This window comes from Chrysemys picta, chromosome 4 (genome assembly GCF_011386835.1).
Source record: "Chrysemys picta bellii isolate R12L10 chromosome 4, ASM1138683v2, whole genome shotgun sequence".
NCBI lineage: Eukaryota > Metazoa > Chordata > Testudines > Emydidae > Chrysemys > Chrysemys picta.
This window is the reverse complement of record NC_088794.1, coordinates 6301635-6328251: the sequence shown is the minus strand read 5'-3', so window position 1 is coordinate 6328251 and position 26617 is coordinate 6301635. Positions and strand designations below refer to the sequence as shown.

The 26617-nt window shown below is 47.5% G+C and overlaps 2 protein-coding genes across 4 annotated transcripts; both read left to right on the top strand.

Moving 5' to 3' along the window:
• Positions 1-6: 6 nt before the first annotated feature.
• On the top strand, positions 7-17077 carry LOC135983309 (interferon-induced very large GTPase 1-like). Of its 3 annotated transcripts, XM_065594206.1 has the most exons (6): positions 180-495; positions 1174-1318; positions 5142-5443; positions 6730-6786; positions 8329-8400; positions 9549-17077. In XM_065594206.1, exons 2-6 carry the CDS (start codon positions 1224-1226, stop codon positions 14264-14266), a joined length of 5244 nt encoding a protein of 1747 aa, XP_065450278.1. In that variant the 5' UTR covers positions 180-495; positions 1174-1223; the 3' UTR covers positions 14267-17077. The 3 variants fall into 3 exon arrangements, with proteins under 3 accessions (XP_065450277.1, XP_065450276.1, XP_065450278.1); XM_065594205.1 differs by lacking the exon at positions 6730-6786 and having other exon boundaries at positions 7-495; positions 5142-5413; XM_065594204.1 differs by lacking the exon at positions 6730-6786 and having other exon boundaries at positions 7-495; positions 9549-16873.
• A 3618-nt stretch (positions 17078-20695) lies between these two features.
• LOC135983311 (interferon-induced very large GTPase 1-like) lies at positions 20696-25224 on the top strand. Its single transcript, XM_065594208.1, has one exon. The coding sequence runs from the start codon at positions 22658-22660 to the stop codon at positions 23786-23788; it is 1131 nt and encodes a 376-aa protein (XP_065450280.1). The 5' UTR covers positions 20696-22657; the 3' UTR covers positions 23789-25224.
• The last annotated feature ends 1393 nt before the right edge of the window (positions 25225-26617 follow it).

The window sequence follows — 26617 nt, the reverse complement described above, 5'->3', positions numbered from 1 at the left end:
CAGAACCCGACACATCCTCAGAGAAAGGGAACGGAGCTGAGAGCCCAGAACCCGACATAGCCTCAGAGAAAGGGAACGGAGCTGAGAGCCCAGAACCCGACATAGCCTCAGAGAAAGGAAATGGAGCTGAGAGCCCAGAACCCAACACATCTTCAGAGAAAGGGAACAGAGCTTAGATCCCAGAACCCGACACATCCTCAGAGAAAGGGAACGGAGCTGAGAGCCCAGAACCCGACACATCCTCAGAGAAAGGGAACGAAGCTGAGAGCCCAGAATCCGCCGCATCCTCAGAGAAAGGAAATGGAGCCGAGAGCCCAGAAGTCACCACATCTTCAGCAAAAGGAAATAGAGCAGAGATCCCAGAAGCCACTGCATCCTCAGGAAAGGGGAAGGAATCTGAAATCCTAGAAGCTTCTGCAACCTCAGAGAATGGGAAAGGGAAAGGAGCGAAGAGCCCAGAAGTCCCCCTGACTTCAGAGAAAGAGAATTCTGAAGGTTTATTTATCCTCAACATTTTGGGATTTAACCTTTAGGCCTGGTGCCCTGCCAAAGCTCCCAATGAAATCAATAAGGTTTAGCCAGAATAAGGCAGTTGGGGTTGGGACATACCATGTTTAAGAAACATTTAAGGTGTCATCCACCCTGTCTGCACGGTATTACACTATATCTGCAGATACAACGGTGAGAGACTTTCTAAAAGAATCACCTTTAGAATCCTTTAGTCTGTGACAACACATTCCCTTTTTTACCCATCATACGAACACATACTGTATGAGATTCAGCACTATGGTTTTACCAGACAGAAGCTTCCAAATTAGACAAGGAAAGAAACTCAGCAGTATTAGGTACAGTAGGTCAACACTCACACACACTATGGGCTAGCAAACACCTACAATGAAAAGTGAAATTGCTAACTGGGGCATGCTTGTGAATCTCATATTTTCTGTTATAAATAAACCTGCTGTAACTAACTCATGTCATGCCCTAGTCTCATCTGATTAATGTTAATTGGACTAGAAGCAACAAGACAGTTACAAATACATGACCTTAGAGAGGTCATAGATTATAGGCTTTTGTGTAGGTTTTAAAAAGGCTTTTGTGTGGATATGTTAGGAATCTTTAAGATTAATAAACTGTCTTTCTGAAATGTAACCCTTTCCTTTCTGGAACCAGAGCAATTGTTCCTACAAGCCCCAAATGAACTTATCGGACCTTGGAGAAACATGCCGGAGTCAGCACCAGCTGGTGACCTGTTGGCAGCGAGGACTATTGAGAAGGAACCAGAGGGAGCCACTCCATCAAGAACACCAGCCAAAGGGTAATGTCTCTGAACAGTTATAATGAGCTGTGATTAGAGACTATTCCGAGATTTCCTGCACTACTGTGAAAATCTTAGTAGTAGTAGGGTTACCATACGTCCGGATTTACCCGGACATGTCCGGCTTTTTGGGCTCCAAATCCCCGTCCGGGGGGAAATCCCAAAAAGCCGGACATGTCCGGGAAGATCAGGACATGCCGGCGGGGCCGAGCGCCGGCGCTGCCGGGGGCTGGCGGGGCAGAGTGCCGGCGCTGCCGGGGAGCCGGGGGCACCGAGCTCCGGCCGGCGCTGCTGGGAGACCGGGGGCCGGCGGGGCAGAGTGCCGGCGCTGCCGGGGGCGCCCAGCGCCGGCGGGGCCGAGCGCCGGCGCTGCCGGGGGCTGGCGGGGCAGAGTGCCGGCGCTGCCGGGGAGCCGGGGGCACCGAGCGCCGGCGCTGCCGGGGGCCGGCGGGGCAGAGCGCCGGCCAGCACTGCCGGGGGACCGGGGGCCGGCGGGGCAGAGTGCCGGCGCTTTTGGGGAGCCGGGGGCACCGAGCGCCGGCCAGCGCTGCCGGGGGCCGGCGGGGCAGAGTGCCGGCGCTGCCGGGGGCGCCCAGCGCCGGCGGGGCCGAGCGCCGGCGCTGCCGGGGGCTGGCGGGGCAGAGTGCCGGCGCTGCCGGGGAGCCGGGGGCCGGCGGGGCAGAGCGCCGGCCAGCGCTGCCGGGGGACCGGGGCCGGCGGGGCAGAGTGCTGGCGCTGCCGGGGACCGGGAGCACCGAGCGCCGGCGCTACTGGGGGGCCGGCGGGGCCGAGCGCCGGCCGGCGCTGCCGGGGACCGGGAGCGCCGAGAGCCGGCGGGGCCAGGGGGTGCTCGGCTAGGGGTCCGGGGGGTGCTGAACGGGCCGGGGGGCCAGCGGGGCTGAGGGGTGCTGAGCGGGCCGGGGGGTTCAGGGGGTGCTCGGCCGGGGTCCGGGCCAGGGGGTGCTGAGCGGGCTGGGGGGCCGGGGTGCTGAGCGGGCCGGGGGGCCGGCGGGGCTGGGGGATGCTCGGCCGGGGGCCGGCGGGGCCAGGGGGTGCTCGGCCGGGGGCCGGCCCAGGCTGGAAACGCGGGGGGGGGCAGCCTGGGCCGCTCCTCCTCCCCCCACACCCTCCCTTACCTGCTTCAGGCTTCCCGCGAATCAAATGTTCGCGGGAAGCAGGGGAGGGGGCGGAGTTGGGGCGGGGACTTTGGGGAAGGGGCGGAGTTGGGGCGTGGGTGTGGGCGGGGCTGGGGGTGGGGCCGGGGTCCGGTGGAGTGTCCTCCTTTTGGAGGCTCGAAATATGGTAACCCTAAGTAGTAGCCTTGAATTCTGGTTTCAGTCAGCCCTGTGTAAATCCAGAAAAATACCCCTGATGTCAGTGTGGTTAGGACCAGATTCTGATCTCAGTCACACCAGAGTAAATCCATGGTTATGCCAGTGAAGTTTCTCTGGATTCACAAGGATGTAAATGAGCAGAATTTGAATCTGAAAATCCACGTGCTTTGTGAGCCCCAATCATAATGTCACCAATGTATAAGTTCTTATACAGCCAAGTCCTCCAACCTGAGAAAGAGCCATAGAAGGCCCTTCATACAACAGAGCAGGTGTAGTTCTACTGTGCAGGGGAAGGATGTGGTAAGATCACTCAACAGGAGGTCTGCAATCCCCACATGCTGTGGATTAGTACTCCATGGGTAGAGATGGGGTGGTGCATCCACAGCAACAGAGATCTGCTACATTGGACAGAGGGATGCAACTGCTCGGGGGTCTACTGGTGGCCTGAGGGATGCAGCTGCTCAGGGGTCTACTGGTGGCCAGAGGGATGCAGCTGCTTTGGGGTCTACTGGTGGCCTGAATCAGTCTGTAGAAGGCTCCCATTGCCCAGACCACCACCGCCCATTTGCTAGACCTGTGCACTAGGCAGAGGAATTGGTCCATAGTGATTCAAAAGTTATATCCTATTTTGACACCATTTTGCTTCCTGTACAAGTAACATTGGGTACCAATGAGTCAACACATTTGTGTGGCCCCAGCAGCCCTATGTAAAATATTTACTAGACAGTCAACAGGGTCAACATTACAGCTGAACAAACCTCTCCATACAAAACCTGGTTTTCACTTCATTCCAAGTTGTGTGATGCACCCAGGATTTAAACCAGGCATGTGAACAAAGCCTCTTATTTTTTGTTGCCTACACTTTTGCAGCTTCCTCAACAATGACTGGTCTGAGTCCCAGCTCCTCGTTCTATAAGGTCCCAGACAGGCCACCATCCCTTCTCCCTTGGGATACTGACACTCCCTCTATGGCCTCCCTAAGATTCCTCCTCTGTTGAGATTCCCATCTAGATGTCCATCTCCTCTGGCCTGGGCAATGGCAGTTCCCTCCTCTAATCTCACCTCCCCGGACTCCTCCATACAGTGTGCCTGATGCCCCTGCTGACTTCTCAAATGTCCACAGATCTATGTCCAACTTATACCTATTCCCAAACAGTTCCGCTGGCACCTTGTTTATTTCAGGTTCCATTTCAGAACCGCCATCCATATGTTTCAAACCTCTGTCTTCCTCTACATCCTTTTGTGCATCTAGCAGCCGCCATAATCACGGTATAGTGGTGCAAGAGCCTCTCTCTCTCTGCAAGTCCCTACCATCTGGAACACCCAGCAACTTTCTACCTCATCAAGGTTTCTCACCTGTTTTAAGATCTTATCTGAAAATCTCTCTTTTCTCCCATTTCTAAACATTTCAATTCTATCTTCCCCTGTTTTCTTTATATTAACTTTATAGTTTTATTACAGTATTTAAAACTATAATGCATTTAGAATACAGTTCATATAAAAGACAAGATACAAAATATAGTACCTACTTGTTTACAACTGACAGTATATGTGCTCGGTGCTGTACAATACCCAAAAATAAACTGAAAGCTCTTTGGAGCAGGGATTATCTACAAAATATAGTTATACTGAGGATCATTGGCTTTTAAATATATAGCAGTTTTGATGGTGTAATACAAGCCTTGAACACTAGATAGAGCAACTAGCACTCTATGCATCCGAAGAAGTGAGGTTTTTACTCACGAAAGCTTATGCCCAAATAAATCTGTTAGTCTTTAAGGTGCCACCAGACTCCTTGTTGTTTTAGCACAGAAGTATTCTGTTCAAAAGCACAGCTGGTTGAAATGAACATGTTGCATGGTGGGGAGAACAAAAGATTATTAGTATTTTAAGTATCGGGGGTAGCCATGTTAGTCTGTATCCACAAAAACAACAAGGAGTCCGGTGGCACCTTAAAGACTAACAGATTTATTTGGGCATAAGCTTTCGTGGGTAAAAAAACCTCATCTGAAGAGTGAGGTTTTTTAACCCACGAAAGCTTATGCCCAAATAAATCTGTTAGTCTTTAAGGTGCCACCAGACTCCTTGTTGTTAGTATTTTAAAGTTGTCATGAACCTTTTTGTTTTGTTTGGGTGGAAAAAATTCTATTTTATCTTAATTTAAAAAAAAAATCCAATTGGACAAAAGTGGAAGAAAAGTAAAAAGTGAAAGCGTCCCCCCTCCCCCCCCCCATGATTTCAGAGAAAAAAAGTCAACTTTTATTTTCAAACTTGAAGAAGAGGAAAATTTCAATTGAAGTGACAATTTTCAACTCAAACGTTTTAGGAGAAAACGTGTTTATTCTCCATCTCAAATTGTTTAACTTGCAGATTACCTGCTAATGTTCCAAGAATGCTACAAGACTAAGTATATTAAAGCTAACCACGGCTGCTTCACAAATCCTGTTCCTTTTTCTTTATATTTAAAAAAAAAATCTTTTCTGTCCTAGGACTTGTGATTTAGAAACATCTGCTGGTGAAAAACCCTCAGAGATTATACGCAGCAAAAGAAAAAGGTTAATTGAAATTCTTCAAAAAAACCTAGAACTCATCTTGGATGAATTACTCTCCCAATCCATTGTCACAGAGGAGGAGTACAATACCTTGGATAAAACAGAGGAGGATCCCAAGAAGAAAATAAGAAAATTGTTGATTCTGATACAGAAAAAGGGGGAATCATCCTGCCAGCAATTTCTGGAGTGTTTAGAAATTGTATTTCCAGGTATAGATCAGGATTTATATTTAAGCTATGGTGAGTTGTATTTTATTTTTATTTTTCATAAGGAAAGAATGTGATAGCCATAAAATTGAATATGTCCACATTTCCAATCAGAGATCTATATTAAGAAATATATATTTTAATGTAAATGTCTATGCAGCAAAGGAACAATGTTAAGTCCTGGCTACACTCTGTCAGTTGTTTTCAACCCAGCTCACATGCAGACCGGCTAGGTAACCCACACAGTGAGGAACCATACATTAACCCTGTTGTGTGTAGATATGAATTGCACATGGAATAAACCATTTTAGAAGATGGATCCAGATTCTGTGAATATCTGTAGTGTAGACAAGCCCAAAGATAACGTATTCAATATACAACAACATTATCTTCTGATGGAGAATTAATTGAGAAGACCATCATAATCTGTCATTCTGTCAGTCTTAACTCAATCCTAGATACACAGCTCAGACTTTGTTTAAAAAGTTTTATGAGAGCTTCTGAGTGTATAGATCTCATACCTCTCACTGCCTCCATCCCCTGTACTCTAATGTTTTGCACCTTGCAGAGAGAAAGGTGCTATCTTCCCACTTCACTGTCAGATAATTTATGCATCATGACTCCGTTAATAGGACTTATACCAAATCCTATATATCAGTGGCAGAAAGCACTCTGATATCAACACCAAAATAACCCAACACCAGCAGCCCCTCCTATCAATTTGTCTCTGAATATTTCTGTTCTTGGTAGAACAGGGAGATTCCTGGAGGGTCTGCCCTTAGGACAATCTCAGTGTGGGGGTTTTTAGGGAATTTAGCCAAATCGCAGACCCTTATGTCCATCTCACATAACCTAGAAAAAATGTATAATCTTCAGAGTAAAAGAACTCCCCGTCTCATTTATTTGTCAATGGAAGCAGAGAGTGACCTTATTTTTCTATTCAGTGACAGATGTAATTAAACTGGAACAGAGCTTTTTTAGGGGCTGACCCACGATTGTGGAATTAACTCCCCCAGGAACTAAGGACCATCACAAACCTCACCAACTTCTGGCCAAAGTGCAAGGTGTCTTTCATTGGCCTTGCGCTCTCTAATATATATTTCTTTTTAAAACTCCAAAACCAAACACACCCCTGCTCACACTTCTGGGGATAGGCCGAGAGAACAAACAATTGACAGAGGTGCATCATGCTGCTTAATGCATTGCTGGAAGGTGCTCGGATACTTCTGTGATGAGTGTGGTGTAAGAACCTGTAGAGAAGAGAATTTCACTTAGTGCAGTTTTCCTCTTGGCTCCCTTGCCAAATTGTTTTATTCCAGAGGAGAAAGTTGACACCCCGCAAGTACCAGAGCTGGTAGAGAAAGACCTTCCTAAAGGTATTGCCTCTTACAACCCTTCCTGCTAGCTACTGCATCACATTATTGATATTGGTAACTACCTTCGAACTAGTTCTGACAATTTTACTAGATATTACTATTTATTGGTATAATTCTCTGAATGTTATAACACTGGAAGAAAAATATATTCCAGACAGTGCTTCATTAAGGGCCTTATTCATATCCCATTGAAATCGATAGGAGCCTTTCCACTGGCTTCAGTGGGAGCTGGATCAGTCACTGTGCTAATAGATAGGGGCCCCAATTATAGACGAGGATCCTAGCTGCTACTGCAATACAAACCATAAATATAATAATTGAGAAACTATATTTAGCCAGTTGCTGAGTGGGGAGCTGTCTGTCAGCCACGGCAGCAGCAGAACAGTTTTTAGAGGCAGAGGTGGGTTTACAAATTGACTTTTTTGCCCTAGTAGGGCACATTACATTTGGGGGAAAGGAGAGTAATAAGTTCCACTCAAAAAGTGCTAAATAAAGGAAACACTTGAGAATTTTAAAGTTAGTGTGGTATTTCCCTCACTGTTACAGTAGTTCTCTGGTTATTTTCACTGAGAGAGAGTAGTGACTCAAAGCAAAATGATTAGCAATATGGTAATACTATGATTGTCAGTTCAGGACCATACTTTGTAGAGAATCTGAGGTTATTATCCTAACAATACCAACTAATTTCTGTAAGTTTAATTTGAGCATTGAATCTGTGAAATATTTTGGTTAAGATCATATTTTTTCTGGTAGTAGCACAAAAAGTTTTAGAAATGAGTAGATTTCCATCTTTCTTCCCAGCATGCTTTTCCTCACTGTATGTTCAGTTTTTTAGTCGACTCCTCTTTGCAAGTTCTACAAGACTATTTCCTAAAGTTCAGTTTCTGTACAATTGAGTATAACAGTATTAGGTCAGGTTTCAGAGTAGTAGCCATGTTAGTCTGTATCTGTAAAAAGAACAGGAGTACTTGTAGCACCTTAGAGACTAACAAATTTATTTGAGCATAAGCCTTCGTGGGCTACAGCCCTGCCCACTTCATCGGATGCTTATGCTCAAATAAATTTGTTAGTCTCTAAGGTGCCACAAGTACTCCTGTTCTTTTTAGTATTAGGTCAGTGTTAGAAGAGGCAAGCCAGTTGAACTGCAACTGGATATACAGCCAACATCCATGGACCTTTTAAGTCCAAATTTTGGAGTAATGTTCTCATAGTCCAACCAAAGCAAAAACTCCAACACAGTTAGATTAAAATTAAGAATTTGAAAAGGCTTCTTTCGGCCTAATTTCTAAATTACTGTAAGCAAAACAAAAAAACAAACAACAAAGGTTTTATGCAGTCAAATTTAAGTCTCGCAAAAGAGGAAATTCCCAGATCAGCTTCCCACCTTTCCCCTAAGGAAGGTCTGATAAATACAAAACATCTCCTTCTAGTAGAGTGTTGATGAAATTGTTTATTTCTTGCCTGATGGTCCTTGATACACTGACAACCTCTGCATTCAGGACAGAAAGGTGATAATATATTTTCCTTTGGATTTCTTCCTAGATTCTTTAATTCGGGAGCAAGAAGTTGCTATTCAGCAAGACCCAGAACAAAAGCAAAAAGACCTTCCCAAAGGTAGTTCTCATATAATTTTCCATGTGCATGTGTCATTAGTATTGCATCTCATTAGTTAACAATACTATTAGATTTATGATGGCTTTGAATATTTTAGCTAATATAATCCATACAAAAATACTAAGCCTTATTCCTTAGTAGTTTAGAACATCTCCATTTAAAACCCCAGGATTAATGATGTAGCAGATGCAGGAGTCCTCAGATACCACTGTGAGGGGTACTGTATAAATCTTTAGACAGGATAGATATGTTAGTAACGCACTGTACATATTATCAGACTAGAAGGCACAAAGGCAGCTGCATATAGCAGTGAGCTGTGAGAAGGCCTGATTTGTGAGTGGTATTATGACCCCCGACTCTCCAAAGAAGAGAGCACATTGTATCATGGAAGACGTGGATTTGTCCTCAGGTGAGGCTGCAGTTGTCTATATGTCCCTATAAATCATTTTTATGGGAGAGGAACGAAGAAAGGTTGGGAACATGGGCAAGATTAAAAAAATCACTAATGTCCATCGTTGACTGTTAACAGCAACATACTAACAGAGGGAAAACTAAGAATACAGAGCAATCTAAATAATTATTGAAGCGCATGAGAAGTGTAGCTCCTTGATGTATCTGTCACTTCTATGTATTGCCATCCTCTAATTACAGCTTTGCATCACTACCCTAGTGTCACAATCAACAATTGCCAAACAATATCACAAAAATCACAATGACCCTGCTTCTCCACTGCATCCCACTGCAACTCAGAGGTAGTGAGGAGTGGTCAGGGCAGGGAGCCGGTTACATCTCCCTGATCCTCAACATCCCAGAACCTGTGGAAATTAGAGCAGCCTGGGGCCTACACTAGTTCATGCCACTAATGCAAGGTCTGTAACAAACATCATGCCAGGGGAGGATCAGATATAGTACTCCTCCACTCCACAACACCACTTATGTCTCCCTGTGCTAGGGATTTGGGGGCTGGGAGCCACTTCTGCCAACTTGCCACAAGTTGAGAGTTCTCCTACTCAGGAGGAATTCTACACAGGTTCTCTCAGGCCATTTCCCACCACCTAGGTAGCACAAGTGGCCTTTGCAAATAAGATAATTCAGCCCTCTATTTTCGGCTCTGAAATTTATGTTCATATTTTAACACTTTTCTACAGAGAGAAGAAAAGCATTCAGAGAAGTTCTTTCCAAGTTAAAATTACAGAAGTATGAAAGCAGAAAGCTCAGGATGAATGATGTCCTGGAAATCAACTCAGGAAGTTTAAAGGACTGGACTCCTCGAAAATTAAGAGATTTACCATGGCATTTCCTGAGGAAGGTCATGGCTTTGAATGTGACAGCCAGAAGCACAAGCTTTAGATGTGGGGCACCTCATGATCAAGGAACCAGGGTGGATGAGGAGGAACAAGGTATCGATGAACAAATTTTCTTTTTTAGTGACTCTGACACTAAAGTCTCTGTGAATCCACTTGATCTTCTCTGTGCCGTTCTGCTTTGTTCAGACAGCTTCCTACAGCAGGAGATCCTGTCCAAAATGTCCATGTGCCAGTTTGCCCTCCCTCTGCTGTTACCTTCTCTCGACACCCCCAAGTGCACCCTAATGCTGTGGGCCATGAGGGACATTGTGAGGAAGTGGAGGCCACACTCCCTGGCAGACAGCAGAGGGTTCAGAGAGGAGAGCCTGGTGCTCACAGCAATGCCAACCATTTCCTTTGTGCGGATGGGGAGCTGCAGCTTCTCCAAGTCCAAACTCCTCAATGAGGTTCTCAGCCCCTCCCAGCAGCACCATGATTTCTTTATCCATCAGGATTTGTCATCTGGGAACGTCCCTCGTGAAATCGCAGATGGGTTGATAGAAATTTCCTGGTTTTTCCCTGGTGGGAGGAAGAATTTGGATCTTTTCTCAGAACCTGTGGCAGTTACAAATCTACGTGGAGACATTGAATCGCACTGGCTGCAGTTTAGCTTTTTAACAGAGGTCTCCTCAGCTGTGTTCATATTTGCTGAAAACATCACTGAAAGGGAGAACACTCTATTATCATCTTTGAAAGAATCCACAACTAAATACTACTTCATTCTCAACCGCCAGGCTGGGAAATCCAGTGAAACTCTGGCATTCCTTAACAAATTAGCCCCTGTGCTGAAACTGAAAAATTCACATATGCTGATGAAAGATAGCAGCACAAATAAAGCAAAATTTGTGGAAAAGCTGCAGTCCACCATACAAAGCATAATGAACTCTTCTCCCAAGAGGACAGGTATAGAAGATATGGCTGTGATAGCGCGTGAACTAGGAATCCAAATAGATGAAGACCGTGTGGAATGTCAGACTGCGAGCAACTGCGTTAAAGAAATCACCACAGAAATAAAGGATGTGGCATATTACAAACAAGAAATGCTGAGGCTCCAAGGGGACTTATGGAAAAGCCTGGCTAAAGTGGAAAAAGAAATGTGCCGAATGAGAAGGCAGGGGGATATCCCTGCTGAGAAATATAAATCTCAGCTGAAAGATAAAATGTTGGAATTACGTAACCAACAGAATAAATGTGACCTTACTGATGGTTTGACTCAATTCATTGATGCAATACAACATCTATTTCCATTAGAAAAACATTATTTCCTGAAATGGATGAAATTTCAGCTGGATCACATTGCTAGGGGGAATCTTTCTAAACTACGGGCTGAATACAAAGAGAAATGCAAGTCTTTAGGAGATGACCCCAAACGGCTGGCAGAACTAGATAAATTAATATCTTCCACGTCTTTAGGGGTTGAGCATTTCATGCGTGAGTTGGGGCAGTTTTATGAGGCTGAACACTCAATGGTTAAAGAAGGCAAAATTCTAAAAAGTAGAAGACAATTCAGCCATCTCCCAGGCATAGCAGCTGACCTGATGCTGGAAGGGTTTCCTATTGAGCTGATTGATGGAGATGCATCCAACATCCCACTGCAGTGGGTGACAGATGTTCTGACCCAGCTCCATGCCAAGCTCAGGGGAAGGTCCAAAATGCTGGTTCTAACAGTGCTGGGAGTGCAGAGCACTGGGAAATCCACCCTCCTCAACACCATGTTCGGCCTGCAGTTTTCAGTGAGCAGTGGCCGATGTACACGAGGAGCCTTCATGTTGCTCATTCAAGTTACAGAGATCTTAAAAAAGGAACTGGACTGTGATTTCATCTTGGTGATAGACACAGAAGGCTTGAAAGCCCCTGAATTGGCCAAGCTGGAGGACAGTTATCAACATGACAATGAGCTGGCCACACTGGTGATTGGACTGAGTGACATAACCATTGTTAACATGGCCATGGAGAACGCCACCGAAATGAAGGATATTCTGCAAATTGTGGTCCATGCATTTCTCAGAATGGAAAAAATAGGGCATAAGCCAAACTGCCAGTTTGTGCATCAGAACGTCAGTGATGTGTCTGCACATGAACAAAACATGAGGGACAGGAAACACCTCCTGGAGCAGCTGAATGAAATGATCAAAGCTGCAGCAAAGATGGAAAAACTAAACAAGGAAATAAAATTTTCTGATATCATGGAGTATGATCTGGAAAAACACAATTGGTACATCCCTGGGCTGTGGCATGGAGTCCCTCCCATGGCTCCGGTGAATATGGGATACAGTGAAAAAGTGTATGAGTTAAAGAGGTATCTGTTTGAATTCATAAAGAACCGTTCACTTAAAAGAACCCCCAAGGACATTCCACAGTTTATTGAATGGGTCAAGAGTCTGTGGAATGCTGTCAAACATGAGAACTTCATCTTCAGCTTTAGAAACAGCCTCATAGCTGAAGCCTATAACCAGCTGTCTGTGAAATATTCTGAGTGGGAATGGGATTTCCGCAAGGAAATGCACCTCTGGATAACTGAAAAAGAAACTGCCATTCAGAATCTTTCTCCTGATGAACTAGAAGCTGATAAGTCACAATATGAAATGCAACAGAAACTACTGTGTGGAGAACAGAGAATTCTGGAGCTTTTAAAACAATATTTTGAAAGCGGGGCAGCAAATCTGCATCTGATAGAAAAGTACAGGGAAGATTTTATCAGAAGTGCAAAGAGCCTGAAAACTGAGCTGGAAAGTTATTCATTTAAGAAATGTAAGGAAGCCATTCACATTAAAAAAGGCCAGCACAAGATAGCCAATATCCAGGCTGAGTACATGAAAGTAATTGAAGGGAAAGTGGACACGCTTTTAGACCAATGCAGGAGAAAAGAAAGTAAGTTGGAAAATAAAGAATTGGAAATGGAATTTGAAAAAATGTGGAAAGAAACATTTTCAGAATTATCGCCCATTTGTTTACAGAAACATGAAATTCATGAAGATATAGAGTTCCATCTGAGAAAAGACCTGGATAACAGAGGGAGTTCTGTCAATCAGAAGATACAAAAAGCAGGAAGCTTGATGAATTATAGAATTAACTCTTTCACAATGAGAACTGAATATTTAGACTTTTCATTTACCTCAGCTGTGAAACATTGGTTTACAAAAAAACGGTCACAGAAAATAGAAAAACTTGCTGAAGCCTTGATGGCCCAATGTAATAGTTACATTGAAGAGAGAGTCTATTCCAAGGCAGACTATGATGAAACCTATTGCAGAGAATTGTTGCATTTGATCAATGAGAAACTTCAACAGGAGGAAGTGAAAAAACTGCAGACTTCTGTTTGCTTTGAAGTTGATCTGAAACTTCACATTTTGGGGGAAGCCGCTCATGCATTTCAGAAGATGCATGAAGATTTTCTCAAGGAAAATGATCCTCAGCAACGACTGGAGAAGCTGAAACCTCAGTATTTCTCTACATTTAGAGACCATTACTTGGAAAAAGATGCCCGACAAAATAGAGCCAAGGAGTTCTGTGATCAGTGTCTCAAACCTGCCTTAATGGATTATGTTAGCAAAAGACTCGGACTGGAAATAGTGGATGACATTCTCAGCAGCGGACCGTCTATTGAATATGCCAGCCGGAGCTTTTTCCAGTTCACTGTGCAGAAGACGCTGTTAGAAGATGGGAACTTCAACAACTATGTGAAATACATTCTCAACTATGAAAAGTTTGTCAAAGCTTGGATATGGAGGCACATATTAGATTACTACAGAGAGGCTGAGGATTTGGAAGATCTGGAGGAAGAAATTCTATCCACGATAATAAAGAAAGTCAGGGATGCTCTGGAGAAAGCCAAAGATGAAAGTGTTACGACAGTCTCAGCCTTTCTAAACAACTTTTGTAAAGTGCTGAAGAAGGACCTAGTCATTTCCAAGGATAGCTTGGTGGGGATACAGTTTAAAAACACAGCAGATCCAGATCAATTTTCTACTTTTATTCAAACCTTCCTTCCTGATCTTCAGAAACAAATACTAGCTGAATTGAAAGATTTGGAAATTAAATCAAAGCTCTCCCTTCTGCCACTGAAGCCCCAGGATGAAATCTTCAAGCGAGTGTTTGGCTGTGGGAAGCAGTGTCCGTTCTGTAAAGTCCCCTGCGAAGCAGGAGGAGGGGATCATAAGGAGCATTTTGCATCAGTACATCGTCCTCAAGGGCTAGGAAGATACCAAAATCTGGTAACAGAAAAGCTTACCTATTCTCTATGTTCTTCTGATGTGGTTTCCAACACTGAATTTAGAAATTCAGACACAGATTGGAAGGATCATCCTTATAAAGATTATCGTCAATATTACCCGCACTGGCGCATTCAGCCAGATCCTAGCATTACTGCTTCTGATTACTGGAAATTTGTTTTTAAGGAGTTCAATCAACAGTTTGCTAAGGAGTATGGTGCTAAACCAGCCAATCTCCCAGCAGACTGGCAAAAAATAACCAAAGAACAGGCTCTGGAGAGCCTAAAGGAAGCATTTACTATGAAATAAACATGCAGATAATCCGCTTAAATGGAATATACATGTGATCAGACAGGAAAATGAACATTCTTCTGATTTAAAAACAGACATGAAAAAAATCCAACTTCAAACAAATATGTAATTTCATCTATGAAGCTACCAGGCACCGTTCATAACTTCAGAATGAAAATCTTTTTTTTTTAATTGTAAGAGAATCAAGTCTTAGGCTTTTGAATGCTCAAACCACAGATACATTTCACCAGAGCCAAGGTGACATCCAATAACCAATTAATTCACTCCCAAAACAGATCAACTCTCCTACTAATTCAAGTATCCATACCCTGACCCAGGCAGCTAAACTCAAAGGGTAGGATACACCATACCATGTAATCGTATTTTGCCCAACAAAATCTGTTTTATTAGAAAAGCTGGACAGTGTCATTCCAGATAAAGGGTTATATTCATTTCTGGCCCCCGTTATAATTGGGACAGTGTACCATGATCAGAAATTACCAAATCCCATTCCATTGATGGCTCACTTGTAGTGCTATCTCTGTCCTCCATTCCATGTACTCTGTTCACCCCCACCTGTGGTCTGTCTCCTCATCTTTGCTCATGCCATCTACTCACTTCCCCCATTACCATGTTTCCTGATGACTAGGCTCCTAAAAGTAACGGGTGGAATAAACCATCTAGACGGTAACTTGTAGAGCAGCTCAGGGTTCCAGTGCTGAAAATAATCCAATGAAAAGAACTAGGATTCTAAAAGAAGTCTAACAAGAAGGGGCTCCTGGCACAGAGCAGCACCTCACTCTCTCTTCTCTATCTGTCGGGGGCTGGACGGTCTTGATGGCTAAAGACTAGGACACGTGGGTTCTCTTCCTAGTTCTGAGATGGGAATGTGGGCTAGTGGGCCAGAGGTACTGAGAATAGTGATTCCTGGGTTCTGGCCTAGCTCTGCCACTGACCTGCTCTGTTACTTTAGGTAATTTCACTTCCCCGATCCCTCCCTATGCCTCAGTTTGTCCTTTGTAAAATAAGGGATAATGAATCTGACCCACCTCTCTGTGGGTTATGATGCTTAATTCAATAATGTTCATTTCTCTAATGGAAAACATTAAAGAATGGCAAGTTATTGCTGTGATTATTATTATTAATTTGATAAAACGCGTGTTGGGGCAGGGAAGAAAAGCTTAAAGCTGGTTACTTCAAACATGAAGGGTTTTATTTTCTTCTTGTAATATATTTCTGTTGATTAATCCAGGGGTCAGAGTGCTACGCATACTTTTAGACGCAGGTACTAATGTCTACTAGCGAACTAGCCTTGCATACTGCTTTAATGCTGTTGAAAATTCATCATCGCATAAGGACAAAACAACTTATACAAAAGAACAAAATAAAATTAATACAATTCTTTGCTTTATAGTCACTGGATGTTGATTCATTATAATGTTCATATGTGACTTTTTACAGCAAAATTATCCTAAGAGGAACAGTTCATGGGGATAAGGGATCATTTCAAATGAGAGAGATGGATAGACCCCTTAGTATAATGCATTACCCTTTCCCACACCAACAGGATGTTGACTCTTCACCATTATTTATCATGGATTTCAGCATTCTTGCCTAATTCCATGTTCCTTATAATACAGGGGCAACCCTTTTCTTCATCACTCTCCCAACAGCATCATAGGTGTTTGGTCCAACTGATTAATTTTGCATGAACCACACACTTGATCACTGCAATTTACTGTGAGGAAAATTTTGTTTACCCCACCCCCAGCTTCACAAATGCAGAAGGCACTCAGAGACCATAGACAAGAACAGGTTATAAATGAGAAGATTCCAACAGGCAGGGGAACTGTGCACATGCACTATGCAGTGTGGGGCTGGTAAGCCAGCCTGTTTCCCACCAGAGGGACAAAAGTATTTCTGATTCTTATAAGCTGTAACTATTAACCTGATTTTCCAACTGACCCTCCAGTTTAGCAGGTGAAAATTTGCTTCCTCAGTTAATTGTACCAACAATTTTGTGGGAAAAAATTGTGGGCCACAATTTATTGTGGATGCAAAATTTCAGCAGTGAAACTGGAGGCTCAGTTTGAAAATCAAACCCTTATGCCTACAAAAGAATATTTAAAAAAAAACATGCAAATTCATTAATAATTGTCAAACGCCATATAACAACATCCTATATTAAATCAGCCTTATCACTGCAAAATCCCATACAAGATTCACCATGAGCCAGTCTTTCCTTAACTTCTGAAAACTGAGGCCCCCTTCAGTAAACTGAAATCAAACACTACCTCTCCCCCCGACTCACTAATACCGCCATCTAGTGTTAAAGGCCTAGCCATATTTTAGATCTTCATAATGTACTTCCTCCTCTTTCTTATATGCTTTGAGCAGCAAAATAGTTCACAGTGCTGACTTTTAAAACAGCATCACTGGCATTTGAGTCAGTCCCCACTGAAATGAAAGGGGCACTTCACACCTCTCCAACCTCTTACTTCAGGGTCTCTGCGGACTCAGACAGACAACACTGCATTATCAATTACCTTCAAGTCACATTTTGATGGGTTTCTCTGCAGCCATAACAGCTAGACTTACTTTTTAAAAAAATGAAAGCGAACACTAGAGAACAGTTGAGATGTGTATGTGCCCCCAGGACTCGTCTTTTAACCCCATGCCTTCATCGGGGAGTTGTGCCATACACTTTGGGAAACACTACCATAGTCACACACTCCATTTAATGGCATGCCATAATAAACCATCCTCACAACTGCCAAACTCCATCTGAATCTAGTGATGAGGGAACCTCAGACAATTCAATGTATGGACAGTGTATCTGAACTATCCAGAGTTATGGGGTAACCCTCCAGGTCCATGCAGTTATCTGCCCTCACCCACTCCTCCTTCAGCCTTACCCTGTGGTGTTTTCCTGCAGCAAAGGAAGCTGGATCTGTGGTGGACGGAGCTGCTGTCCCACGGGGGTATTTGGGAGGCTGCTCCCCTCAAACCCTGGCAGCTCCCAAATACCCCCGTGGCAGCAGCATGGAGCAGAGAGTTGGGCCGAGGATGCTGCTCCCTCGCTAATGAGTCAGACCAGGACTCTGCGCCCCCGTGCCATGTTTTCAGGATTTACATAGACACAAGGCATGTCCCTCCGCCAGGGCCGGTGCAAGGAAGTCTCGCACCCTAGGTGAAACTTCCACCTTGCGCGCCTCCCTACCCCACCCTGAGGCGCACCCCCCCCCCCCCGTGACAGCTTCCCCCCACCTGCCCTGAGGCGCCCCCCCCACAGCAGCTCCCCTCCCCCAGGGAGCCGTGCAGCAGCTCCCCACCCCAGCTCACGTCTGCTCCACCTCCTCCCCGAGCACGCCGCCCCCGCTCTAATTCTCCTCCCCTCCCATGCTTGCGGCGCCGAACAGCTGATTGGCGCTGCAAGCCTGGGAGGCGGGAGAAGTGGAGCGGCCCAGGAACGCTGTAAAAAAAAATTGGGGGGCACCGCTTTTTGGCGCCCCCAAATCTTGGCGCCCTAGGCAACTACCTAGTTTGCCTTAATGGTAGCACCAGCCCTGCCCTGCCCCAGGCTGCTCCAGCCCAACCCGCAGACCCCCCAGTGTGAGCAGGGAGCCCCAGCGCCGGCTCCATGGCCCAGTGCAGCACAAACACAGCAGCGCACTGCAGTCAGGGCCCATGACGTGAGGGGCGTGGGGGTCACAAACTGATTCTTCACTGACCCCCTCCCAAAATCCCTCCACCAGCCCCCTCCAAACTCCCCATTTCCTCCCCTGACCAACCCCCTCCCCAACTCCTGCCCAGCTGTCCCCCTTCCCCTCCCCAATTGATACCCCTCCCCTAACTTAACCCCTCTTTCCCCCACTCTCAAATTAGCCCCTCCTATAACTGACTCCCCCTCCCCTCTACTGACTGACCCCCCAAATTCCCCCTCCCTCATCCAACTAACCCCCACTAGGGTTGCCAACCCTCCTGGTTTGGCCGGGAGTCTCCCAGAATCGGGCTCGATCTCCTGGAGGCTCCTAAAGCCAAACCGGGAGATCAGCCACTAAGAGACCGGTGGCTCAGTGGGGCTGAGGCAGGTCCCTGGCCGCCCTGGCCCCACACCGCTCCCAGAAGCAGCCAGCCTGTCCCTTCCTGCGGCACCTAGGCGGGGAGGTTTGCAGGGGGTCTCCACGTGCTGCCCCCGCCGTGAGCGTCGACTCCGCAGCTCCCATTGGCCGCGGGGGCGCTACCTGCAGGCAAGGGCAGCACGCGGAGATCCCCTGCCCCCGCAAGGGGTTGCAGGGAGGGACGTGCTGGATGCTTCCAGGAGCAGCACAGAGCCAGGGCAGGCAGGGAGCCTGTCTCAGCCCCGATTCGCCGCCGACTGGGACTTGGAGCCACCCGAGGTAAGTGCCACCCGGCCAGATCCCGCACCCCACACTCGTGCCCACACCCCGAGCCTCTTCCTGCACCCCAAGCCCAGCCCTGAGCCCCCCCAAACTCCTTCCCAGATCCTGCACCCCACACCCGAGCCTGCACCCCGAGCCTCTTCCTGCACCCCAACCCCAGCACTGAGCCCCCCCACCCAAACTCCTTCCCAGATCCTGCACCCCACACCCAAGCCTGCACCCTGAGCCTCTTCCTGCACCCCAACCCCAGCACTGAGCCCCCCCACCCAAACTCCTTCCCAGATCCTGCACCCCACACCCAAGCCTGCACCCTGAGCCTCTTCCTGCACCCCAACCCCCAGCCCTGAGCCCCTTCACACCCAAACTCCCTCCCAGATCCCGTACCCCACACCCGAGCCCACAGCCCGAGCCTCTTCCTGCACCCCAACCCCAGCACTGAGCCCCCCCACCCAAACTCCTTCCCAGATCCCGTACCCCACATCCCGTCCTGCACCCCAAACCCCTCCTGCACCCCAGCCCTGAGCCCCCCCACACACCCAAACTCCCTCCCAGATCCCGCACCCCACATCCCGTCCTGCACCCTGAGCCCCTCCTGCACCCCAACCCCAGCCCTGAGCGCCCTCCTGCACCCTAGTCCCTTTCCCCAGGCTCAGCCCAGAGCCCCCTCCCACACTGCGAACCCCTCAGCCCTAACCCAGAGCCTGCACCCCGTGCCCCACCCCAGTGAAAGTGAGTGAGGGTGGGGGGGATGGAGTGAGCGGGGGCAAGGCCTCAGAGAAGGGGCAGGGCAGTGATGGGGTCTCAGTGAAGGGGTGGGGCAGGGGCAGGGCAAGGGTGTTTGGGTTTTTCTGATTAGACAGCTGGGAACCCTACAAAACCCCCTTCACAATTAACACCCCTCCCAAGCTCCCGTCAACCAACTGACCCCCCCAAATCCTCCCCTCTCCAACTGATCCCTCCTCCCAAGCTCCTCCCTCCCCCATCCCTGGCCCCATCCTGAATTCCCCCCTCTCTAGCCCCCGAGGGGCCCCCTGAGCTCAACCCCTCCCCCCCTGCACCCTGGAGTCAGAGATGTCGGTTTAACTGTCACACCAGGAACATTTCAACTTCCCCTCCCCCCAAGGGGCCACCTGCACCCTCGTTCGCGTCAGGGGATGGGGGTTCATTTGCATAGAGGAGGCTGGAGCAGCCAATCAGGGGCTGGGCTGGGTGCTGGGGGGCTATGAAGGGCTCCCCAGGGCTCAGGGCACGCAGACCCCTGGCTGGACTATGCCTGTGCTGGGAGCCTGGGCAACAATTATCTTCAAGTCACATTTTGATGGGTTTCTCTGCAACCATAACAGCTAGACTAAGGTGACCAGACAGCAAGGGTGAAAAATGGGGACAGGGGGTGGGGGGTAATAAGAGCCTATATAAGATAAAGCCCAAATATCGGGACTGTCCCTATAAAATCGGGACATCCGGTCACCCTAGCATTAGCATCGTGGAGCAGAGACCCAGGCTAAGCATGCCGCTCCCTTGCAAATGTGTCAGAATGGCATCTACACCCCTGACCAGACGGGTGCACTCTGCCAAAGGGCCAAGCAGCACCCACGCCAGGTTTATCAGCATTTACACAGACAGAGATCCACAAAGCACATCCCTCCCCTGGGCTGCTCTGGCCGAGGCCAGAAACCTCGCTGTGAGCAGGGACCCTCAGAGCCGGCTCTATAGCCCAGTGCAGCAGAAACACAGCAACTCCCTGCAGGCAGGACCCAAATGGGGGGTGGTCAAAGAACTGATTCTCCACTGACCCCTCGTAACAACCCGCAACCGGCTCCCCTCAAACTCCCCCTCCCCTCACCCACACCTGTAACCTGTGACTGATCCCCCAAACTTCCTCCACCCCTCCCCAATTGACCCAATCTCCCTCCCTTCCACCCCACCCCTCTCCCATTGACCCCATCCCAAACAGCCCCTCCTTCCCCCCCCCCCCAAAGACATCCCCAGGGCTGCAGCTCTCTGATTGGACCACGACTTTTACATGCACACTGGGTGCCAGTCTGACTTCTCTCCCTGTCCCCGAGCCAAAGCTGCCAAACGAGTAGGACTGAAGGGATTAATGCTGGGGCAGCTGGGTGTTTGGGAGGGATGTACCAGGGAGGGGTTTGCTGGGAGCGGATATTGGCAGGGCATGTTAGTTTCACTTCTGTTCCCCAGGCCCTGCTTCCTGGCTGCAGATAGAGAAGCCACTTCCTGACTGTCTCAATGGAATGGCCTAGCTCTTTCTCCAGGGTCCCATCCGAGGAGGGTGGCATGGAGGGGACAGGGAGAGACCTTCTGCTGGAAACCTTGGATGATCTGAGGAAGGATGATCTCAAGAGGTTCAAGCACAAGCCATTCCCTGGGGTCAGCTGGAGAAGGGGGATCCCGTGGATGTTACCGACCTGCTGATCAGTCACTATAGGGAGCGCTACGGAGTGGAGGTGGCTGTGAAGGTGCTGAGAGACATCAGGCAGAGACAGCTGGCGGAGAGACTCAGCAGAGCTGGTAAGGAACGAGCCAGGGAGAGACCAGCCTGTCCCTGATGCAGGAGTTTGCGGGCAGTGGGGGTGGATGAGACTGGGGGGGTTAAGAAATCTGTTTCCACTCTCCCCAACCCCTGTTCAGCATCTGCTCTCTAGTATTTGTGTGCATGAGCTCTGCTTGACACCAACCTCAGCCTCTATCTGCAATACTTCTCCACTAGCAAGCACAAAGTGTGAGTGTAGAAGAGAAATTTTTAATGAATGGATGGAAGTCACCCAACTAATTAGGGAAAATGCTGCAAGCAGGATTCATAATCATAAAACTGTGAGCAGGACACACACCCCAGAGTGCGTGGGGCAGTGCCTTCCACCTCAAGTTCTTGAGTTTTACAACCAAAAGTTCCTTTTCTGTGCCCCTCTCTGGTCCCTCACCACACCCCACTCACTGTAGTTGTCCTTGGTCGGTGAGGCCCCAGGGTTCAGAGGTGCATCTGTGTGAGTTCACCTCCCACCGAAGGAAGAAGACACCTTGCTTGCTCTGCAATCTGAACACTTGCTCTGAACATGCCATTCCTTTCCACTCCGCTGGCCGGCCCACCAGCTGCCCTTCTGGCCACCTGCTCACCTGCTCGCCGCTCCTGCTGGCTGCCTGCTCACCAGTCACCTTCTGCTGTCATCTGCCTCCCAACTCTTAGTGATTATCAGCTCTTAGTGGGGGTACCTGAAGAGCAGGCTGGGCAGAAATGCTGCCCCCCCCCCTCCCCCGCAGTGATTTCAGCTCTAGTGAACACTTAACAAAACAAAAAACTCCTAATAGAGCCTATCTAGCTCTATCATTGAACGGGGGGAGGAACAGGTTAAGCCAGACTGGGGGACAGATCCCCCAAGGACATCCCCCAATTTCTTGAATGGGTGAAGAGCATGTGGAATGCTGTAAAACATGAGAACTTTATCTTCAGCTTTAGAAACAGTCTTGTTGCTGACGCCTATAACCAGTTGTCTGTAAATTATGCAGAATGGGAATGGGGTTTCCGCAAGATGATGCACCTCTGGGTATCTGAAAAGGAAACTTTCATCCAAAATCAGCCACCAGATAAACTAGACACCAATGTTTTAACCAAACTAAAGAATGAGGCACAGGACAAACTGAGGCAAGAAGCAGAAAAGATTTTGGATCATTTAAAACAATATTTTGAAAGTGGAGCAGCAAATCTGCACCTGATAGAAAAATACAAAGAAGATTTTAGGAGAAGTGCAGATGGTCTGAGGAATGAACTGGAGAGTTATTCATTCAGCAAGTTGAAAGAAGCGATTGAAATTAGAAAAGGCCGACATAAAACAGATGCTGTCCTGTCACAGTACAAGAGAAGAATTGAAGAGAAAGTTGACAGGCTTCTGAAACATTGCAGGAAAAGCAAATGCAAGCTAAATAATGATGAACAGGAGAAAGAATTTGAAACCATGTGGAGAGAAACATTGCAGCTCGGGCATTTCAGAAGATGCATGAAGAATTCATTACAGAAAATGACCCTCTGCAGCATCTGGGGAAACTGAAACCTCAGTATCTCTCCACGTTCAAAGCTCTGTACTTAGAGAAGGACGAGGGTCAAAACAGGGCCTACGATTTCTGTGATCAGTGTCTCAGACCTGCCCCGGTGGACTATGTGAACAAGACAGAAATCGTGGATGACATTCTCAGCAGTGAACAGTGTGCTGAATACAGCACCCGGAGCTTTTTCCAATTCTTTGTTCTGAAGAAGCTTTTGGAAGAAAATGAATTTAACAGTTATTTGCAATACACAAGGAATTATGTAGATTTTATCAAAACCCAGATACAGAAACACGTGTTAACACATTACAGAGAGAAGGCAAGTCTGGGAGATTTGGAGAAAAGGATTGTCTCCCCAATAATTAATAAGCTCAGTGATGTTCTGAAAAACTCCAAATATTTGAAGACTAAGACAGTCTCTGCCTTTTTAGACAACTTTTGTGAAAAGCTGCAGCAGGATCTAGTCATTCCCAGGGACAGCTTAGAAGTGATACTGTTTAAAAACACAGCAAGTGCAGACCAATTTTCAGCTTTTATAGAACAGTTTATTCCTGATCTGGAAAAACAAGTTTTAGCCACTTTTGAAAATCTGGATATTGAGTCAAAACTCTCAAAACTTGCAGTGAAGCCCCAGGATGAGATCTTCAAGCGAGTGTTTGGCTGTGGGAAGCAGTGTCCGTTCTGTAAAGTCCCCTGTGACGCAGGAACCCCTGCACATACAGAGCATAGAGCATCAGTGCATCGACCTAGAGGATTAGGGGAAAGCCAGGAGAATATAACAAGGAGACTTGCCTATGATATATGCTCCTCTTCTGTGGCTTCCAATAACACATTTAGATGTACAGAGACAAAAGGGGAGTTTCATCCTTGTAAAGATTATCAGAAATATTTTCCGGACTGGCGCATCCAGCCAGATTCCAGCATCACGGCTTCCGATTACTGGAAGTTTGTTTTCAAGGAATTCAATCACCAGTTTGCTGAGGCGTTTGATGCTCTCCCTGCCGATCTCCCTGGTGACTGGTATAAAATAACCAAAGAGCAGGCCCTGGAGAGCCTAAAGGAAGCCTTTACAGTGAAGTAAAAAACAGGCTGAGAAACTCTGTTGTGAGCGGAAAGTTACAGCAGTGAATTTTCTTTACATGTGGCATGTGAAAAAAATCCCTTATCTTCTAAATATGAAATGTTGTTTCTCTTTTAGTATAAGACACAGGTTGCAGCTTCCAAACAGATAAAGAAGCAATGCTTTTTCACATCACATAGAATTTATGGCAAAATTAAAGATGAGGGAAAGACCCATATGTGGAGTTTCTGCATCTTTGTCTTAAGGAGCAAATGACCAAAATCCCAAATTTGTCCTCACCACTGCATTTTACTGGTGCAGTGGTTAGGACAAATAACCTGCACTTTTGCGGCTAATCTGACACCAAACAGCCTGGCCCTGATTCTCACCTTCCATGGGAAAACACATGGGAGGGAAAAAACATTTCAGCAACAACAACAAGGGAGGTTTGCAGTGTAACGTAATGGGGAAGGGAGGGATGCAGGCAGCAAACCCAACAGACCCTGAGGATTCAAAGGGAATCCCCACAAGCCCATCCCATCCCTGAGAATGGTCTTTCCATCTGCCCTGCGCTCTGCCCCGCACATCCCCCTCACCGAGGGCAGTAAGGCTGAGGCGCCATGGTGCTATTGGCTACACCCTCTGCGATTGCCGGCCACCCTCTGCATGGGGGTGCTGTGGGGATGGGGGGATGGGCGAGGAAGGGAAGCGGTGGATGCTGCCCCATCCAAGAGATTAAAAAACAGTCTAGAAATGTCACTTTTGGCCAGCCATGCAACGCCCTTACACTCCGCTTGGTGCCATTTCTCTGTCTGTCTCTCTGTCTGTAATGGGATAATTTTTCAATGTCTCATCTGATCAATTCCAGAATTCCAGGCAGTGAAATGGCCAGAACCCTTTTGATTTTAGAGGAAATCAGTAAACCACAATGGGCAAAATGGGGGACACATGAAGCTCCTGGCATCCATTTAGCAGAGCCACATCTTCAAGCACCTCTGCAGTTGCCTATAGATCAAAGAACTAGCTTATGGCTGGATTAATGCCTCCAGCATAGCAACACTGCCAGCTCAGCTCTGCCTATCCTCCCAGTGGAGTGTAAGATGTTGGCCACCTGAATGGCTGATGTCCCAGAAAAAAAACAATATGGAGGAGGGATGGAAGAAGTCCTGTTTATTTGCATGGTAAAATGGGCTGGAGAGCTGAAGTGGACTGTTTGTGATTCCCTGGTAAGACTAGAACAGTGATCCAGGAGTTCACATTTGTTACTGGTTGGTGAAATCTAATTACAGACCACATCACCGGCTTGGGGTGGCTGCCCTGTTTTCTGACAGTCTGACCTGAGATTGGCACTCACAGTTGTGAGTCACTCCAGACAGCATGAAATTGGGGGAACCTGGTGAGGGGCAAGGGGACACCCAGAACCCCCAGCATGGGGGGGGAAGGTGGGAATGGGAGGGAGGCAGAGCTCCTGGCCTGAGAGAGAAGGGAGAGGGATTAATGAGGGGCACACACAACTCCTTGTGGGGGGGGGAGACTAGGGAACCCTGGTATGGGGGGGAATGGCAGCACATTCAGAGCCCCTGCCATGGGTGAGAATTGGGGACTCAGGCATTGGGAGAGTGAGGAATAGGGGACACAAAGCCCCTGGTATGGGGGCAATGGGAGGCACACAATGCTGCTGGCATTGGAGGGGAAAACGAGGTCCCTAGTATGGGAGGAGAAGGGAGTTTGGGGGGCACACAGAGCCCCTGCAATTGAGGGGCATGGGATGGTGGCGCACAGGAAGGTTGTGGGTGGGAATGGAGGGATGTGAGAATCCTCTGGTGTGTGCAATAAGTTCACCCGCCAGCAGCAACCGAGTGTGCGACCCCCTAGGACACATACACTAAACACACAACATAAAGTTAGCAACATCAGCCTTATCCACAGGCCTGAGCCGGGGTGACTGAATGGCAGGATGTCCTCGGCCGCGCAGGGTGACCGTTGAAGAAGTGACACAAATGAAGGAGGGGGTGGGGCAGGCTCGTCTGAGCCAGAGACAGAGCTTTCCCGGAGCCATCCAGTGCTGAGGAATGAACTCCCCCAGGATCTAAAACGCCCATCGGATCTAAAATCCAGCACCAACCTCACCAGCTTTTGTTTGAACTGCAGGATGGATTGTTGCTGTCACTGATGCAAGCACCCAGCCCAGCAGACATAAAAAATTCACATGAATGTTACACTTGCTCACCCAAAATCTTACAGCCTTAGTTTTTTTCCTCAGGGTCACGCTACTACTGCTTCTCTGGCTGTATCTGGGGCTCCTTTGCTCCTTCTCTGTGTCCTTCTGTCTGGGCTGCTCCCCGCTCACCCACAGCCCCAGCGCTCAGTGCCCCAAGCCCTGCGTTTGCTACCTCGGTCTCCAGAAGAAGAAAGGGGGCCTTATCCAGCAGTGCAAAAGAGAAAACCCTTCACTCCATTTTATTTTTGCTGATTTGACTCAGAAAGAGCCCAGTTGAGAACAAACCCCTACAAACCTTTTAGCATAAGCCACCAAACTGCCATGAGATATTTATGTCATCTGGCTATCAATGATACAGGAAGGGCTGTGGGTGACTAGATAGAAGGTTCAATAGAATCAGGAGCCTATCAGTGGACTAGGGGGGTTGAAATGCCTGAGTTGTGTAGGGGTGTTCATCCGGGCACATCGTTTATTGTAGGTACAACCCTAGCAGGGTTGTAGAGGCTGCTTGCTTAAAGGAAACAGCACTGGAAAATCAGGAAGCTGAATCACCGTCCTAGTATCGTCCTGTCCCATTTGGGGGGCTGACATTTAAAGGAGACTTCAATATTTTTGACCCGTAGAAGTCC